Source organism: Microcaecilia unicolor, chromosome 4, assembly GCF_901765095.1.
Source record: "Microcaecilia unicolor chromosome 4, aMicUni1.1, whole genome shotgun sequence".
NCBI classification, from domain to species: domain Eukaryota; kingdom Metazoa; phylum Chordata; class Amphibia; order Gymnophiona; family Siphonopidae; genus Microcaecilia; species Microcaecilia unicolor.
This window is the reverse complement of record NC_044034.1, coordinates 287,485,506-287,502,673: the sequence shown is the minus strand read 5'-3', so window position 1 is coordinate 287,502,673 and position 17,168 is coordinate 287,485,506. Positions and strand designations below refer to the sequence as shown.

At 46.3% G+C, this 17,168-nt stretch overlaps 1 protein-coding gene across 1 annotated transcript in view; it reads left to right on the top strand.

The window, feature by feature from the left end:
- Positions 1–17,168, top strand: part of SNRNP200 (small nuclear ribonucleoprotein U5 subunit 200) — a 231,109-nt gene that overhangs the window by 157,289 nt on the left and 56,652 nt on the right. The window contains 5 exon segments of the mRNA XM_030201646.1: positions 1,558–1,747; positions 2,940–3,113; positions 3,445–3,605; positions 7,839–8,066; positions 16,813–17,004. Coding sequence (XP_030057506.1) covers positions 1,558–1,747; positions 2,940–3,113; positions 3,445–3,605; positions 7,839–8,066; positions 16,813–17,004 — 945 coding nt within the window.

The window sequence follows — 17,168 nt, the reverse complement described above, 5'->3', positions numbered from 1 at the left end:
AACCCTTCCCTCCTGGTTAGAACTTCTTGGAGACGTATCCTAAGTGTGAGAGGATAATACATCCCCTGGTGGGGCAGGTCCTGGCTACAGGAGTACTTCTTACTTCACCAGGGTGATGCTCTCCTTCTAGGAGACCTCCCTCCTCCAAGGCAGCACAGGGGCTACCAGACTGGAGGTGGGACTTCTCTACAACATCCCTGTGGGTCTCCTCTGTGTACCTCTGTCTTCCTCAGCTCCACCAAATCTGCTACTCTAGCCTCAAGAGAACGGACCCATTCTCTGAGAGCTAGGACCTCTTTGTGTCAGGCACACACATATAACGCTAACCAACTGGGAGATAATCATGAATGTGACACTCAATTCAAAAGACTGGATTGCACCCTTCTCGCTGCTGGACTGCTGACTCCATCTTAGTATTTTTGAGTTTTTCAATATTTTAAAACTTGCTAAGGTATTAGGGATATTAGCCTAATATACAAAATGTCTTTAGTTTATATGGTATATTGTGTGATTTAATGTTTTCTTCTTAGAGGGTAATGAAATATATTTAAAACTCTGTAAGAGTACTCCTTGCTTGTTCTAATTACAATAACTGACTATAAATGAAGAGTTGTGCTAAGGGTGGGCAGGATGAAGACTAAACTAGGTTATGCAGTGCCTGCTAGAGGCTATCTGTTAATGCTGTGGTACAAAGTTCAAGTTTTAAAACTAGGAGGAAAAGAGTATGGAGATTAGTTGATAGTTTGCTTTTTTATACTTTTATTCTGCCTATCACTAACCTACAATTCCTCCATTAAACCCCAGTCTTTAAGTTCCCAAAGCACAAAGCAAAATAATGTTCACTTACCAGAGAAATGTCCTCTTCTCGCAGAAGTTATCAGAAAAAAGTTAAGTGGGATCTTTCCTGTCTATATAGTTTTGAATCTAAGGGGACTGCTTCAAACAGACCCTTTCTAACTCAGCAATCAGGTTGCCTTTAATAATTTCTGCAAATATTCTACTTCCTCATACCTTAATTAATACCAAGAATTTTCCTTCTTTTCAGTCACTTCTTGGTTTTCAGTATTCATGGTGGGAGGGGTCACTTGATAGAATTATTTAATTGTTTTCATTTCCTTTTATGTTGTGGATACTAATGTTAGATTTTGGGAGGAGTATCACTATTCTGGGAATTGTTCTGTACCTTTTTGCACTGTTTCTGTGATGGCAACACGTGTGGGGAGGGGTGAGGGATGAAGATGTTCTTTTTCTGGCTGTGTACCTTGAATTTGTAGTGTTAAAAAATGTAATAAACATTTAAATTGGGAAAAGAAAAAAAAGCTGTGGAATAGGAGACAACATCTTGTAATGGATTAGGAATTGATTAAAAGATAGAAAACAGGGAGTAGGGTTAAACGGCCTGTTCTCTCAATGGAGGAAAATGTATGCCAGCTGGTGATCTAATGCTTTGCTCGTCTGCCTGTATGTGAGAAAGTAGACTAAATATTCAGTGTGCCTGCCAGTAACCTCATACCCTGTTTTTCTCTTTACATTTTTTTCCAATTGCGTCTTTCTTAGGTGCATGGCTCCTCGGAGGCCTTCTGGATCTTGGTAGAAGATGTGGACAGTGAAGTGATATTGCACAATGAATATTTCCTGCTGAAAGCTAAATATGCCCAGGATGAACACCTAGTCACTTTCTTTGTGCCAGTCTTTGAGCCATTGCCCCCACAGTACTTCATCAGGGTGGTCTCAGACCGCTGGCTCTGTAAGTCCTTCTTTTATGTTGAGCATTAACACTGTACAGAGTCCTGCCCACGTCTTGTCATTGGTTTACTAGGAACTTTTGCCAAAAACAAAGGATTTCTGTGTTGTACCTGAGATACTGGGCAGAGGGTTGAGGAGGAATTATAGTAGTAGCAGAGTAGGAGCTGCAGATGAAGTCTTTTAGCACATTAGATTTGGGCCTTTTCATGACAGCAGCTGGCACTGGCTTATGTAACAAGGAGTAAAAGACCATCTGGGCAGAACATAGATCTTCTGCCTTATTGTAGTTGTGCAATACAAAGCTGAATGTTTGCCTCCAGCAGTTACCAGGTATAATGTGAATTAGGCCTTATTGGTTGAGATATATTCAATTATTTTTTCAGTAGAACATTTTAGAGTACTGCAATAGTTTGTATTGTTTTGCTTTGTCTACCTTGCTGTCCCATTTACAGGTTCTGCAGAATACCGCAGCCAGATTGATTTTAGTAGGGATCACGCAACTTCTTGCCAGGTTCAGTTGCATTGGCTTCCAGTAAAGGCTAGAGTATTTTTTTAAGCTGGCTTGTCTGGTCTATAAAGTCTTTTATGGCTATGGTCCTGACTATTTAATAAGATTGTGTGTTTGCTTTTCCATCTGCTTTCGTTTTTCTCTAGATCAGGAATGACCCATCTTCTCTGTTTTCCTTTGTTGGTGTTAAATTGCCATTAGAACTTTCTTTTCCTTATCAAGCAATTAAGTTTTGTGTTCTTTACCTATTTCTCTTAGAATATCTGCAACATATTTAAGCTTTCGTAAGCATTTGAAAACTTATTTGTTTCAGAAATTCTATACTTTTAAATTTTTTTAATTTAATTATCATTTTCATGTATTAATTTGTATTCTGCTTTGAACCACTAGTTGGGAGTTGGTTGGTTATAAGAATTGCATCACAATCACAAAAGAAACAGAATTTTATAACCTAGATATCAACTAAGACATGTTACCTGATCCTGAATTTTGTAAATAAGTCATTTTAGGTGCCAATAACTAGAAAATAATTTTTCTATTGGATTTTACTTTTCTTTTGCTAAGTTAATAACCTACACTTTGTTTATATTTCATGATGTTTGTGTACTTGTGTGTGTTAACTATGTACTCTAGTGTAATTATGCTGAAGGATATCTCCCTGTGTTGCTCTTTTGTTTTCACTCAGCATGTGAGACTCAGTTGCCTGTGTCTTTCCGCCACCTGATCTTACCAGAGAAATATCCTCCACCCACTGAGTTGCTTGACTTACAGCCACTTCCTGTTTCTGCCCTGAGGAACAGTGCCTTTGAGAGTCTTTACCAAGACAAGTTCCCGTTTTTCAACCCCATCCAGACCCAAGGTATGCCAGTCGACCAAAACTTTCTGCGTGCATGTGGGATTTTCTTACCAGTTTCTGTGACGGGCATGCAAACTTAGCCATATTTACTATGATCTATTTCTCTGTTCTACCTAACAATAAAAAGTATTAAATATGTCCAGGTCCTTTGTTAAAGATGATTAGTGGACTGAGCACTTCTTTTTGTTCTTCCTTGTGCAGTGTAATGTACTGTGTAACTGCTGGCAACGTTTCTTTTTTGTATTTAAGTCTGTCTTCAGTACTATAACAGTGACTTTTTAATACGTGACGTGTTGTAAAGCTGTGATAACCTGCTTTTTCTCTTTGCTTTTAGTGTTCAACACTGTGTATAATAGTGATGACAATGTCTTCATTGGAGCCCCCACGGGTAGTGGAAAGACAATCTGTGCAGAGTTTGCTATCTTGAGAATGTTGCTGCAGAACTCAGAAGTTCGTTGTGTGTATATCACTCCTATGGAGGCTCTTGCAGAACAGGTATGGGAAGGGATCCATTCTAGCTCCATTCGTCCTCCTTCCACCCCACCGCAAGATCCATCACAGATCTGTTTTCCTCCAGCCCCCAGAGTCCATAAAAGCTTTATCCATCCTTCCCTCGAGACCCTTTTCATCTCCGTTCCCCTTTCTGTCTGAGATCCCATTGTAACTCCATCATTCCATACCTCTTAGTTGCCAGATTCCATGACAGTGCTAGTCTGCCTCATCCACATACCTCCTGAGTCCCATGCTTTCTGCTTACCCCATCACTACTCTATTCTACCTTTCTGGGAATAAGGATAGGTAGCTCTATCATTGTTTCTTTTCTGGGAAGCCACCACAGCTGCATCATTTCTCACCCATTCCCATTACAGTTCCATTCTTCCTTCCCTAACCAATGAATCACCATTTTCAAGAGTAATCTCGACTTCCATCACATAGTTTTTCACTATTCCTGGACCTGTGGGATAGTTGAGTCCATCAACCAGCAGGTGGAGATATAGAACTGAAAACTGAGCTGAAACATCTCTCTTGACATCCAGTCCAGCTCCTCAGAATTTTCTATCTCCAGCATGTGGATGGGGACACTTTTCAGCCTTTGGTTCTGAATGATTTACTCCTGGTCCAGTTGGACAACTGGTCACCAGTTGAGCTTTGCAGGTGTCTTGAGTCTGCAGAGTAACATTTGGAGGTTTTCAGATCCCTATTTGTAGTGCCCCATGAATTTTACTTCTTCACTGTTTCCTGTGGAGCTCTCCTTTTCCAACACAACAATCTTAAAAAAAAAAAAAAAGTTTGCTGGAGGGCATGGGACAGAGTCTTTTTCACGTGTGGTAAGATGTAAAGGCTGAGTTGGGGGGGGGGGGAGACACCTGGTTGTGGTAAGTCCAACTAAGCTTGGGGGGCAGCTTCCAGCTGTGGTAAGTCTGACTAAAGTTTGACTCAGAACCGCTTGGAGGGCTGCAAGTTCTACCTGGTGCAGGTGAGGGATCCCGACTCGCTTCTTGGGACACATTGAGGCATATTTTCAAAAGCACTTAGCCTTTCAAAGTTCCATAGGTTTCTATGGAACTTTGGAAGGCTAAGTGCTTTGAAAATATGCATAATTGTGCTGGTGATAGGATTGCTGTTGCTCCAGGCCTTTGTTGCAGTACCACAGATCAAATAGGGACAAGGCAGATACTCCGTCTACTTCATTGGCCCAAAGAAGGGAAGGCACCTTTCGTATGGTGTTAGATCTCAAAGGTCTAAACCACTGCCTCAGAGTGTTCCACTTTTGCATGGAGAAACTAAGAGCAGTCATAGCCTTGGTCAAGCATGAGAATTCATCACCACCCTTGATCTCAAGGAGGTGTACTTGCCCTGCATCAGAGTTTTCTACGTTTTGCAGTGCTGGGCTGTCACTTCCAGTTTAGGGCTTTGCCCTTCAGTCTCACCATGGCTCCAAGAACGTTTATCAAGATTATAGTGGTTCCAACCTTCCTTCAGCACCTGGGAATCTGAGTTTACCTGTATCTCGACACCTGGCTCATCCGTGCACTGTCCTATTCAGTCAGAATGGCAGTGACGGACGAAGTTGTCTGTCTGTCTGTAGTCGGGTTGGGTGATCAATTTCAAAATGAGCAGATTAACTCCATCACAGACGTTGGAGTATCTGAGCACTCTATTTGATACAGAACTGGAGAGGATCTTCCTCACTGAATACATAAAGTTGAATCTGGTTCAACAGATTTGTCTTCAGTCAATGCAGGCCCAGAATCTGGAACTAAATCCAGGTTCTGGAGTCAGTGACCACGACAATGGAAGTGGTGCTATTGGCAAGCGCTTACATTCGGCCATTACAGGAATCTCTTGTCAGCTGCTGGTCTCCGGTGTCTCAGAAGTATGACCTTCATCTTCCTTGGATGCTGGTTGCCAGACAAAGTATGCAGTGGTGGTTGTTGCCCAGGAATTTGACGGTTGGAGATCCCTTTCCGATAACACAGTGGGAGGTGTTGACAGCGGGTGCCAGCAAGCTGGGTTAAGGAGCTCATTTCAAGTTATATCTGGCATGGGGCACCTGGACAGAACAGGAGTCTCAGTGGCAGTGTGGAATGCCTTACGCGACACTTCCTTTCTAGTGGGTGCCCCAGTCCCATCTTTCCATGACAATGCAATGATTGTGGTTTATATCATCAAGCAAGGCAGGACCCGCAGCTGTCCCATGACGATGGAGGTGGCTTCCCTCGTGTTGGCCAGAGAAAAATCCCTGCTTGTCAGCAGATCACATCGCTGGGTCCTTGCATGAGGAAGTGGAATTTCTCAACAGGCACTCCTTGGACCTAGGAGGATGGGAACTATGTAGCCAGAGGTTTCAGCTGATAGTGGACCAATAGGGTTCTTTGCTTCTGGACTTTGATGGTGATGAAAAGGAATGCCAAAGTGCCCTAGTTCTTCAGCCATTGGAAAGAATTGGGCTGGATGGAGATTGATGCCCTACTGCAGCCCTGGCCAGAGACACATCTACTGTATGTCCTTAGTCTTCCCTCCTTGGCCCATGGTAGGCTGCGTGTCGAAAAGGATCACATTGTATAGGGTCGAATAATTCTCGTAGCCCGAATTGGCCATGGTACATGGACCTGATTCGACTGTTGGACAGGGGTCCTCTCTGATTTCCGCAGGTACACGGTCTACTGAAGCAAGACCAGGTGCTCATGAAGGATCCACGCCCCTTTGGTCTTATGGCTTGGCCATTGAAAGGAGGAAAAGGTTATTTGGTTATTGCTACCTTGCTTCAGACTCGGAAACACTTTCCATCCATAGTGTATGCAAGGGTGTGGAGGACATTCCAGGGCTGGTTTTCTGAGCATGGATTTTCTACCTTCTCCGCTCAGATCGCGCACATCCTAGCACTTCTCCAGGCAGGTCTTCATAAAGGATTGTCATTGGGTTCTCTAATCTGAATTTGCAGCTTTGGCCTGTTTCAGGGGCTGACTACAGAAGATGTCTCTTGCTGCTCACCTGAATATTGTTCGATTCTTGTAGGGAGTGGGCCATTTGCTGCCTCCCTTTCATATGCCATGTCCAGAGTAGAACCTTAATTTAGCCCTTTGGGCTCTTCAGACGCCTCCTTTTCAGCCACTTTTGAAGGTTTCCTTGAAAGATGTTATGCTGAAGTCATGTTCTTGGTGGCTGTTGTATTGTCTCACATGGTTTTGGAGCTTCAGGTTCTCTCTTGTCGGGATCCCTTTCATTGCATTTTGGAGGCAGGAGTTTCCCTATGCATGGGTCATTCCTTTCTTCTGTAAGTAGTATCAGCATTTCATCTCAAATCAATCCGGAGCTTTCATCATTTCACACAGAGGACTGAGAGGCTCATTAGTCTTCCTTGAAGCTTCTCAGTGTGCATAGAGTCCTCATTTAGATATTTAGAAGTCACGAATGAGTTTTGCAAATTGGACAGACTGTGCTTTTTGGTAAACAGAGGCTTGGCCTCATGGCTTCCAAGCCCACAGTTGTTAAATAGCTGAAGGCGACTATCGTGCCAGCTTATTTGCTTGCGGGGAAGCAGGCTCATTCTACAAGGTGTATAGTGACATCCTGGACGGAGACTACCTTACTGTCTCTGGTGGATATTTGCAAGGCGGCGACTTGGTCAATGCTATATATCTTTGCAAGCACTGCAGGGTGGATGTAGCAGCATGCTCTGAAGCCAGTTTTGGGTTTTCGGTACTCAGGGCGGAGGTACCAGGATCCCACCCACTCTAAGGATTGCTTTGAACATCACACAGGTTCTGGAATAGTGGGAAGCTACGTAATAGAAGCAGAAAGATGATTTTCTTTCTATTTGACCTTCCCACTATTCCAGAGGCCCACCTGAGGTTTAGTCGATGCGAAGTAATGGGCCAATTAACGACTGTTACCTTACTTGGTGCTTCTGGCATAACTCTTGCTCTCTACAAGTTGTCCGGAGAAAGAGAGGTCCACAATTTTGCTTGTCTGGTAATTGTTAGGTTAAAATGTTGTTTAAGGTTGTTGTTTATTCTTGCTGCTTGTCTACATAAATACTGAGGAGCTGGACTAGATACAAGAGAGATGTCTCAACTCAGGTTTCAGTTCTCTATCTCCACCTGCTGGTTGATGGACACAGCTATTCCATAGGTTCTAGAATAGTTGGAAGGACTAATGGAAAGAAAATGATCAGGTAAGACCTAATTGCTCCATTTGTGACTGTTCTTGGATTTCCTTTGGCAGGTATATGCAAACTGGTTTGAGAAGTTCCAGAGCCGGCTGTATAAGAAGGTGGTGCTGCTGACAGGAGAGACTAGCACAGATCTGAAACTGCTGGGGAAAGGGAATATCATCATAAGCACACCTGAGAAATGGGACATCCTGTCCCGACGTTGGAAGCAGCGTAAGAATGTCCAGAATGTCAGTCTCTTCATCGTGGATGAGACGCACCTCATCGGGGGTGAGAATGGGGTATGTGTGTCTACATACAACTGGAGCAAAGCTTATGTCCTGTGTAGTAAATATAATACTTATAGGAGGTGGTGTGTGCATGTGAAATGGATATAAGGTGAAAACAAAATACCTGCAAATGACAGAAGAAGCAAAGTTTGTGTTCTGGATAGGTAACATGGAGGCATATTTTCAAAGCACTTAGCCTTCCAAAGTTCCATAGGTTTCTTTGGAACTTTGGAAGGCTAAGTGCTTTGAAAATATGCCTCATAGTCTACACACACAGAAAGCTTAGGATTTTGGATTTACTCATTTACCTTTCCCACCTCATACTCAAGGGTAAGTTTTATACTTCAGGTTCAGGATACAGTATGTCTTTACCTGCTCCTGAGAGTTTATAGTCTGTGCTTAAGACAGTGGAGGGTGAATTGAATTTCTAAAAGTCACAAGGAGCATCAGTTAGAGAAACAGGATTTGAATCCTGGCTTCTCTGCTTTTGAGGGGATGGGTGTGTAAAGTTGTAGTGAGAGCAGCAGTATTTAGCTTTTGGATAACTTATTCATTTAAGTGTGACTGTACAAATAGCAGATTGAACTAAAGATAAGTTATCTGTGTACACCAATATTTTCCGTGATCATGCTTAAACTAATAGCTTGGCTCAAAATATGCAGATAAATTATCTGTATATTTGTATGTGTTTGCAAGAGTGCTGAATAATGACTCCAGTGATGGTAAGAGTAACATGATATAATCCTGAACGAGCAAATAGAGAAATTGCTTCACTGTTCAGTGGCATAATAATCTTTCCTTCCTCAGCGACCCTCCAGACCGGTCAAGACGCGTGGGTTATGTCCTCCTACCAGCAGAGGGAGACTGAGAAAACACTAAGCTTTTGAAGCCTGTATATATAACCTGTGCAGAACCTCCACTAGCCAGTATTTTCTCAGTCTCAGCAGAGGTAGCAGTTGACAGCCTGTGCAGTCTCCAATAATCTGGTGAGGTAGTTTGTCATTGGGTCGTAGGATTTTTTCCTTCCAAACTTTATTCTGTTGCAGTACCCTGTACGTGTGTGTGTAAAAAAAAAAAAAAAAAAAAAAAGTGCTTTTGGGCCCTGGGTCTGGTGGGGCCCAATTTTTCCCCCTGGGGTGTTACACCTATGTTTGGGTCCCTCCCCCTGTGCTGCTCTCTATTTCTGTTTGCTTGGCAGCTTTGTGCCTCGGCTGCTTTCTCAGTATTGTAGCCTTGAGTGCCTTACAATTTCCAGATGCCAGAGTTAGAGTAAGATGCCTTTAAGGTCAGTTATTCTATTTCATTTTGCTTGCCAGCTTTGTGCCTCGGCTGCTTTCTCAGTATTGTAGCCTTGAGTGCCTTACAATTTCCAGATGCCAGAATTAGAGTACTGTGCCTTTAAGGTCAGTTATTCTATTTCGTTTTGCTTGGCAGCTTTGTGCCTCGGCTGCTTTCTCAGTATTGTAGCCTTGAGTGCCTTACAATTTCCAGCTGCCAGAGTTGGAGTACTGTGCCTTTAAGGGCATTTATTTCTTTATTTTCAGCGGACCGAACGGGGGTTTTGATTCCTTGCTGGAACGAGAGAGCAGCGCTTTCTCCAGTGCTTTTGCAGTGTGAGTGAGTTTTTGGTTTGGCGCGTTTGCGGAACAGCTTTTCCCTTCCCTCGTGGTTTATGGCGGCCCAGCTCCTCCGATGTCGCGCGTGCTCGTGGCGAGGGGTAGAGGCGCCAGGCGCTCAGTGTAGCTTTGCGGTGCACCTATAAAGGTGGCTGCGGCACCCCCCGACTTGACCGCGGAGGGATCGATGGTGTCGGGAGTCTCCGGGTCAGCGGGAGCGTAGGCAGGGCCGCTGTCAGCGGGAACAGTTTCGGCGGGAACAGCCGCCATCTTGAGTCTGACGCGGCCCGTGGAGCCGGCTGGTTTTGGGCCTGCGGCCTCCGTTTTTGGCACAAAAGGGCCTAATGACGGTCCAGGAATGGTGGGCTTTCCTCCAGATTTTGTCTGGACGCGGTATCAGGCTTGGAGATCGGGACCCCCCCCCCCCCCCCCCCCCCCAATTGGAAGAGGGGGCTATTTCCGTCTTGGCTGAGAGACCACGGTTAGAGTGGTCAGAGGACAGGCAATGTTTTTTTCTCCTGTAGCTGCAGAAGCTGCGCTTAGTGATCTGGGGGAGTCAGATGGAATTGACGGCTCTCAGGAGCAGGATTGTTGGATTCCTGGAGAGGATCCTTCAGTAGTGCGGATTTTCCATAGAGATGAGCTGTCAGAACTCATAGATCAGGTGTCGTCCACCCTTCAGTTTGGTCCTGAGGTGGCTTTGGGGGAAACTGTCCAGGATCCGTTGGTGAAGGGCATTCAGCGTCAGGCGTGATCCTTCCCTATGAACAAGGATCTCCGGGAGATGATTTGTCAGGAATGGGATTTGCCGTGTAAGGTGGCAAAGGCAATGGCGAGGCTTTATCCCCTCCCTCAGGACGATAGGGATTCCTTTAAGGCTCCCACGGTAGATGCAGTAGTGACGGCAGTAATTATAGCTACGGCTATCCCGGTTGATGGAGGAACGGCCCTCCGTGATCCTCAGGATAGGAAGTTGGGATCTTTTCTCAAGCGTAGTTTTGTTTTGTCGGCTCTAGCCCTGCAGGCCTCGGTTTGTGGGGGTCTGGTAGCTCGGGCATGTTTTCGTTGGGCCGAGAAGCTCCTGGATGATTCGGTAGATGTTGGTTCTTCTGGGGGTCAGGAGTTAGCCGACTTGGACATGGGTTCATCCTTTTTGTCTGAGGCTTTTATGATTTGTTGCCTACTTCAGACAAAAAAAAAAAATATGGCTATGGTTGTGGGTCTCTGCCACTTAAGGGAGCTATGCTCTTTGGAGAAGATTTGGACAAGTTAGTGTGAGGTCTTAGTGATACCAAGGTTCTATGGCTTCCAGATTTTCGGTTCAAGGCAGGGGCCAGAACTAGTTCCTCTGTGGGACGGTTTAGGGAGGCTCAGCGGTATAGGCCGGGCAGATCGAGTGGGACCTACCCCTAGCTGTCTGTTTGTCCAATTTAGATTGTAAGCTCTGTTGAGCAGGGACTGTCTTTTCATGTTAATTTGTACAGCGCTGCATAAGTCTAGTAGTGCTATAGAAATGTTTAATAGTAGTAGGACCTCTAGGGGTCGGTTTTTCCAGCGCACACAGTTCTTTCGTGAGAGTCGTCGCGGAGGGCGTGGCTTTTCCGCGGGAGGTTAGTATTCAGGCCACAATTCCCAGGCTCTGGTGCATGTTGGGGCTCGGCTGAGTCTGTTTTACCAGAGTTGGGCCCAAATCAGGTCAGATCAGTGGGTTCTCAAGGTGTTTCGAGGCGGATGTGCGCTGGAATTCGAAAGCTGTTCTCCCGAAGTGTTTCTGGAATCTCTCTGTCGGTCTTGGAGCAAGAGGGCAGCAGTGAGGGACACTCTGCGGTGGCTGCTCGCGTTGGGAGCCGTGGTTCCTGTTCCTTCAGATCAGCAACGCTCAGGGTGCTATTTGATCTATTTTGTGGTCCACAAGAAAGAGGACACTTTTCGTCCCATTTTAGATCTCAAAAGGGTCAATGCGGCACTCAAGGTGCCCTCTTTCCGGATGGAGACGTTGCGGTCGGTCACTGGTGCGGTCAGGAAAGGAGAGTTTCTCACTTCCCTGGATTTGACGGAAGCTTATCTTCACTTTCCTTTGTGCAGCCTTTTGGTTCCAAGTTACAGGGTCCGATTCGTCGGTTCCTTGCAGAGAAGGCGCCGACGGCCCGTACTTATCGTCAGGTCCTGGGCCTGATGGCGGCGACCATAGAGGTAGTTCCGTGGGCCAGGGCGCACATGCGTCAGGTACAGTCAGCTCTGCTCAGTCGTTGGTCCCCTCTGTCGCAGGACTTGGAAATGTGTTGTCCGCTGTCGGTGGCCCCTCGTCTTAGTCTCCGCTGGTGGCTCAGTCCGCGCAATTTGGGAAAGGAATGCCGTTGGAGTCCCCACGGGGGCTGGTAATGGTCACGAATGCCAGTCTGCAAGGTTGGGGGGCACATTGTCTCAGTCAGGTAGCTCAAGGCCGGTGGTCTCGGGCAGAAGCAGAGTGGTCCATCAACCGGCTGGAAACTCGGGCCATTCGGGTGGCGCGCCAGGCCTTGACGTCGGTGGTTCGCCACAAGGCAGTCCGAGTGCTCTGTGACAATGCCATGGCAGTAGCATATGTCAACCGTCAAGGGGGGAACAAAGAGCCTTGGCGGCGCAGTTGAACTCATCTTCAGGCTCTCTTGGCAGCGCATGTGGCCGGGGTAGGTCACATAGATGCAGATTATCTCAGCAGGCACACTCTAGATCCCAGAGAGTGGTCTTTTCTTCGGTCAGTGTTCCAGTGAGTTGTGTCGGTCTGGGGACTTTCGGTGATCTTAGCGCAACGGCTCGCTATGCGCAAGTTCAGAGATTTTTTTTTTTTTTTTTCAGTCGCTGAAGAGACCCTTGAGCGGAGGAAATCGACACTCTTCTGTTGCCTTGGCTTCGGGAGTGACTGTATGTGTTTCCTCTGTGGCTGTTAGTCGGTCGAGTAATATAGCGCATCGAACATCACTCCGGTCGGGTGATTCTGGTAGCTTCGGATTGGCAGCGTCGACCATGGTATGGAGACCTGGTGCGGTTGGCAGAGGCGGCGGCCCTGCCTTTGTTGGGATCAGTTCTGTGTCAAGGCCCGATAATCATGCCGGATCCGGCTCGGTTTTCGCTTATGGTTTGGCTCTTGAGCGGCACAAGTTGAAGAAGAAGGGGCTTTCGTCCAGTGGCTTTGCTACGATGTTGAGTTGCCGTAGACGATCCACTTCCTTGGTGTATGTCCGGGTTTGGAGAATCTTTGAGCACTGGTGTGAAGACCATCGAGTTCGGCCGTTTCACTCTTCGGTGGCGGAAGTTTTGGAATTTTTGCACGATGGTGTTGATAGAGGTCTGGCCTTGTCTACACTGAAGGTTCAGGTGGCAGCTTTGTCATGTTTTCGTGGGAAGCTTCAGTGAAAGTCCTTCGCGTCTGTGCCTGAGGTAGTGCGTTTTTTGAAGGGTGTTAAGTTGCTGCGTCCGCCTCAGTGACGGATGGTGCCTCCGTGGGATTTGAAGCTAGTTTGGATGCTTTGATCAGGCCTCCGTTTGTGCCTCTGGTATCGGCATCTTGTAAGGATTTATCTTTAAAGGCGGTCTTGTTGGTGGCGATTACTTCAGCACGGAGTGTTTCAGAGCTTCAGGCTTTGTCTTTTAGGGAACCATTTTTGTCCTTTCTGAGGGAAAGGTTTCGTTGCGGACGGTGCTTTCCTTTTTTGCCCAAGGTGGTTTCCGAGTTCCATGTTAATCAGGTCATCTCTCTGCCAGTGTTTGGTGATATGGCTGGAGATTCGGAGCAGCGTGGTATTGCCAAGCTGGATGTCAGGAGAGTTTTGAGTTGTTATCTCTCTGGAACTCAGGACTTCAGAGCCTCTGACCGTTTGTTCGTTCTTCATGGTGGCCCAAAGAAGGGTGCAGCGGCTCCTAAGGTGACCATAGCACGGTGGTTGAAGGAGGCGGTTGCATCTGCTTACTTGGTGAACGGTCCTGTGGTGCCTAGGGGCTGGTCTGCTCATTCCACTAGGGGAATGGCAGCCTCATGGGCGGAGAATAGTATGATTTCTCTGTTAGATATTTGTCGGGCTGCGGTTTGGTTTTCGTTGCATTCCTTTGTGAAGCATTATAGGATTCCTGTGCATGCAAAGGACGAGGTGCGCTTTGGGGCAGCAGTTTTGACCTCTGGCCTTAGTAGGTCCCTCCCATAAGTTAGTTACTGCTCTGGTACGTCCCACGCGTCTTGACCGGTCTGGAGGGTCGCTGAGGAAGGTGAAATTAGATCTTACCTGCTAATTTTCTTTCCTCTAGACCCTCCAGACCGGTCAAGAGCCCGCCCTGTCTGTATTGGAGGCCAGGAGGTGTATTTGTTGGATAATTCTTGGCTGCTGTAAATTGTTGTTTCTCTAATTGCAGACTGTTTATTTCTGTTTTGTGATAGGAGTCCGGGACAGGTGGGGCTCTTCTTTGATAGTCCACCTGTAGAAGCCCAACTGTTTTATCAAAGGCAAAGGAACATGTTTCCGTAAGAGCAAGCGGAAGATGTTTCTTGTTTTTGCAGTTTACTGTGACCACGTACAGGGTTGCTAGTTGTTGTTAGTGTTTTTTGTTTCTCTGCTTTGTCAGGGGTATACTGGCTAGTGGAGGTTCTGCACAGGTTATATATACAGGCTTCAAAAGCTTAGTGTTTTCTCAGTCTCCCTCTGCTGGTAGGAGGACATAACCCACGCGTCTTGACCGGTCTGGAGGGTCTAGAGGAAAGAAAATTAGCAGGTAAGATCTAATTTCACCTTATCTTCCTTCTACACAAGTCCAAAGGGGGGGAGGGGGGATTACACTGTAACCAGTAGAACAAAGGTTTTCAGCCATGTCCTTAGGGCATACCTAGCCAGTCAGGGTTTTTAGGAAATCCTCACTGAATGAAATATCCTGAAAATCCTGACTGTCTGGATGTGCGCCGAGGACTGGGTTGAAAACCTGTTCAGAAGAGAGAAACAGATAACACAGCTTTTCCAGTGCTGATGTACTAAAAGGAGTGGTGTAGCCCAGTATGATTCAGTCTTCAGCAGATGGCAATAGTTTCTGGATTGGTGCAACAGGACTTGTGGTAGTTCCTAGCATTCATCCTAATCTTACACTTGATTGAGTGGGGCAAGTTCACCAGCTTTCAGAGCACAGTCTATGGGTTGTTGCATCTGATTGAGCTCCTTGACATATTTGTGGTTCCAAGGGCATTGGCTCATGGAGCAGGCTGATCTGCTCTCAAGATTTCCACTGAGCGAGCAAAGGATAAGCTTCAGGCCTTTTTACCTGTTGAGGAGAGAGTGCTTGGTCCTTCTACAGTTCTTCTGTCCTTTCCCTGGTACATGTGGATGTTGGAGGAGCCATAAAGCTTAAAAAAAAAATCAGCTAGTTGAAGTCTTGTACAGCCATGGTCTCTGGCTCACTGGGATGGGAGGGCTGAATGCCAGAGAGCATGGTCAGAACTACAGGAGGTGTTGAGGCCACTGTCTGAGGAGACAGTGGCCTGGCCCCCGTATACCCTGTTTGTAATCAGGATAACGATTGGATGGCTGGTGCATCTGAGACCATGGAGGAAATGGGGTAGCAGGTCCTTGTGTGACAGCCTTCCTCTAGGCGTGAAGTAACCATGCAGCTCTTGCCTCTGACACTGAAGACGGTTGAATGGTATTGGCATCTATTTTGCCAGGCTGGCCTCATCCCTTTGATCCAGGTTAGCCACGTTATCCCACAGTTGAACCTCCAGTATTCATTCCAAAGCAGGTAGTGCCTTAGGGGAACCCCTTTCCCAGGGCACTTTTTCCAGGAGGCATTTTTTTTTTTTTTAAATATGCACCAGGCAGACTTTATGCACTATGCAGAAGCCTGGAGGGATGACACAAGTTTGGTTTCCATCCTTTTCTAATCCTAGCATCCTGTTTTCTTTTTTGCCTGCCACTAGAAGATTTCTGTTGCAAGGAAAGCTTTTCTTGGAGAGAATTAAAAGAAAACTGTTAAGTGTCTGAGAGAGTTTAAGTCCCAGAGGTTTTCTGAAAATAAGGGCTATTGATCTTCCTGTATAGGCCAGTTGGGCTCAGGTTTAAGACATGAGATGCTGCAAATTGAGGAAGAAGCCATGATGTCCTCAGACTGAGAACCAGCTCTTTTGTTGTGCCAGGAAACCTAAGGCTAGGAAGCCCTTTCATAGTGCCAGTGGCTCCTGTCCCATACAGTAATGTTCAGCCAGCTCACTTGCTGTTTTATCGGGAGTTGGCCAGGATAACCTCAGACCAGTTAATCCTCAGTGTGTTGTTTTGCTAGGCTACACCCTGGCATGTGCTACCACCTTTTTCCAATGCTGTTTGATAGACAGGGGGTTGCAGTAAGGACATCTCCAGAAGGACAAATTGCTAGTCGGAGCCAAATCAGAGCAACAAAACAGAATGACTACTGCCAGATTGGTGCAAGTGCTTGAAGCCTTAGGTTGGGTTTTGATCAGTTTTGCAAAGAACAGTCTGGTTGCTTTCTGGTCCCTCAAGTATCTGGGCGTTTGCTTCTCTTGAGTTAAGAGAAGGTATCTAGGATACTGTCTCAGGTTTAGAGCTTTCAGGCACAGCAGGTGCCCAGGGTCTGGAAGTATTTTTAGCTCCTGTGATGAATGACTGTCACCCTTAATAAAAAATAAAAATGTTCATTTTTCTGTTCATTGTTCAATATTTTTAAGACAATAAACAATTTTCAGTTTATTGCCTCTGCCTGTCTGGACTAATAAAGAATCCTGGTGGTTTGTGTGTTGGGTCTGTGAGTACTTTCTGGGAACTTTGGGACCACTGGGAGTGTGGCCCCAGTAACCTAGAAATCGCTGGGGATAATTTGAAAGCAGGAGACTCACCCAGAGGGGGTTGTGACCCAGTCAGTGGGAGGAGGATGCTAGTGTAGAGCACAAGCGGCAGGTGCAGGCGAACCTGAGCTGCGCTGGGGATAGACCCTTTAAATGACATGGAGTAACCTCAGGTGGGTGGCTAGATGTTTTGTGAAAGGGTTGGCTTTTTTGTCCGGTATCCCTAGAAAAGGCAGATGTAAAGCCTGAAATACTAAGTTTTATGTTCTATACTGGCCTGAACACACTGAATCAAGCAAAGCACAGTGACAGTCCCTCTCTTCTCTTACAGCCTGTTCTGGAAGTGATCTGTTCTCGTATGCGCTACATCTCCTCACAGATTGAACGGCCAATCAGGATTGTGGCCTTGAGCTCCTCCCTCTCCAACGCAAAAGATGTGGCTCATTGGCTGGGCTGCAGTGCCACGGCCACTTTCAACTTCCACCCTAACGTCCGTCCTGTCCCTCTGGAGCTGCACATCCAGGTAAGGAGGAGCACTTGAGATGAGGGTGGTATGAGACAAGCTCCAGGGGAATGGTCTGTAATGAAGAGGGCTAACTAGAGAAACAAGTTCTTTGGACTCAGGTCCCTTTCAGAACACTCCTAATTCAAATAGAAGTAAAGTGAGGTTGTTTACTTTGTGACAGG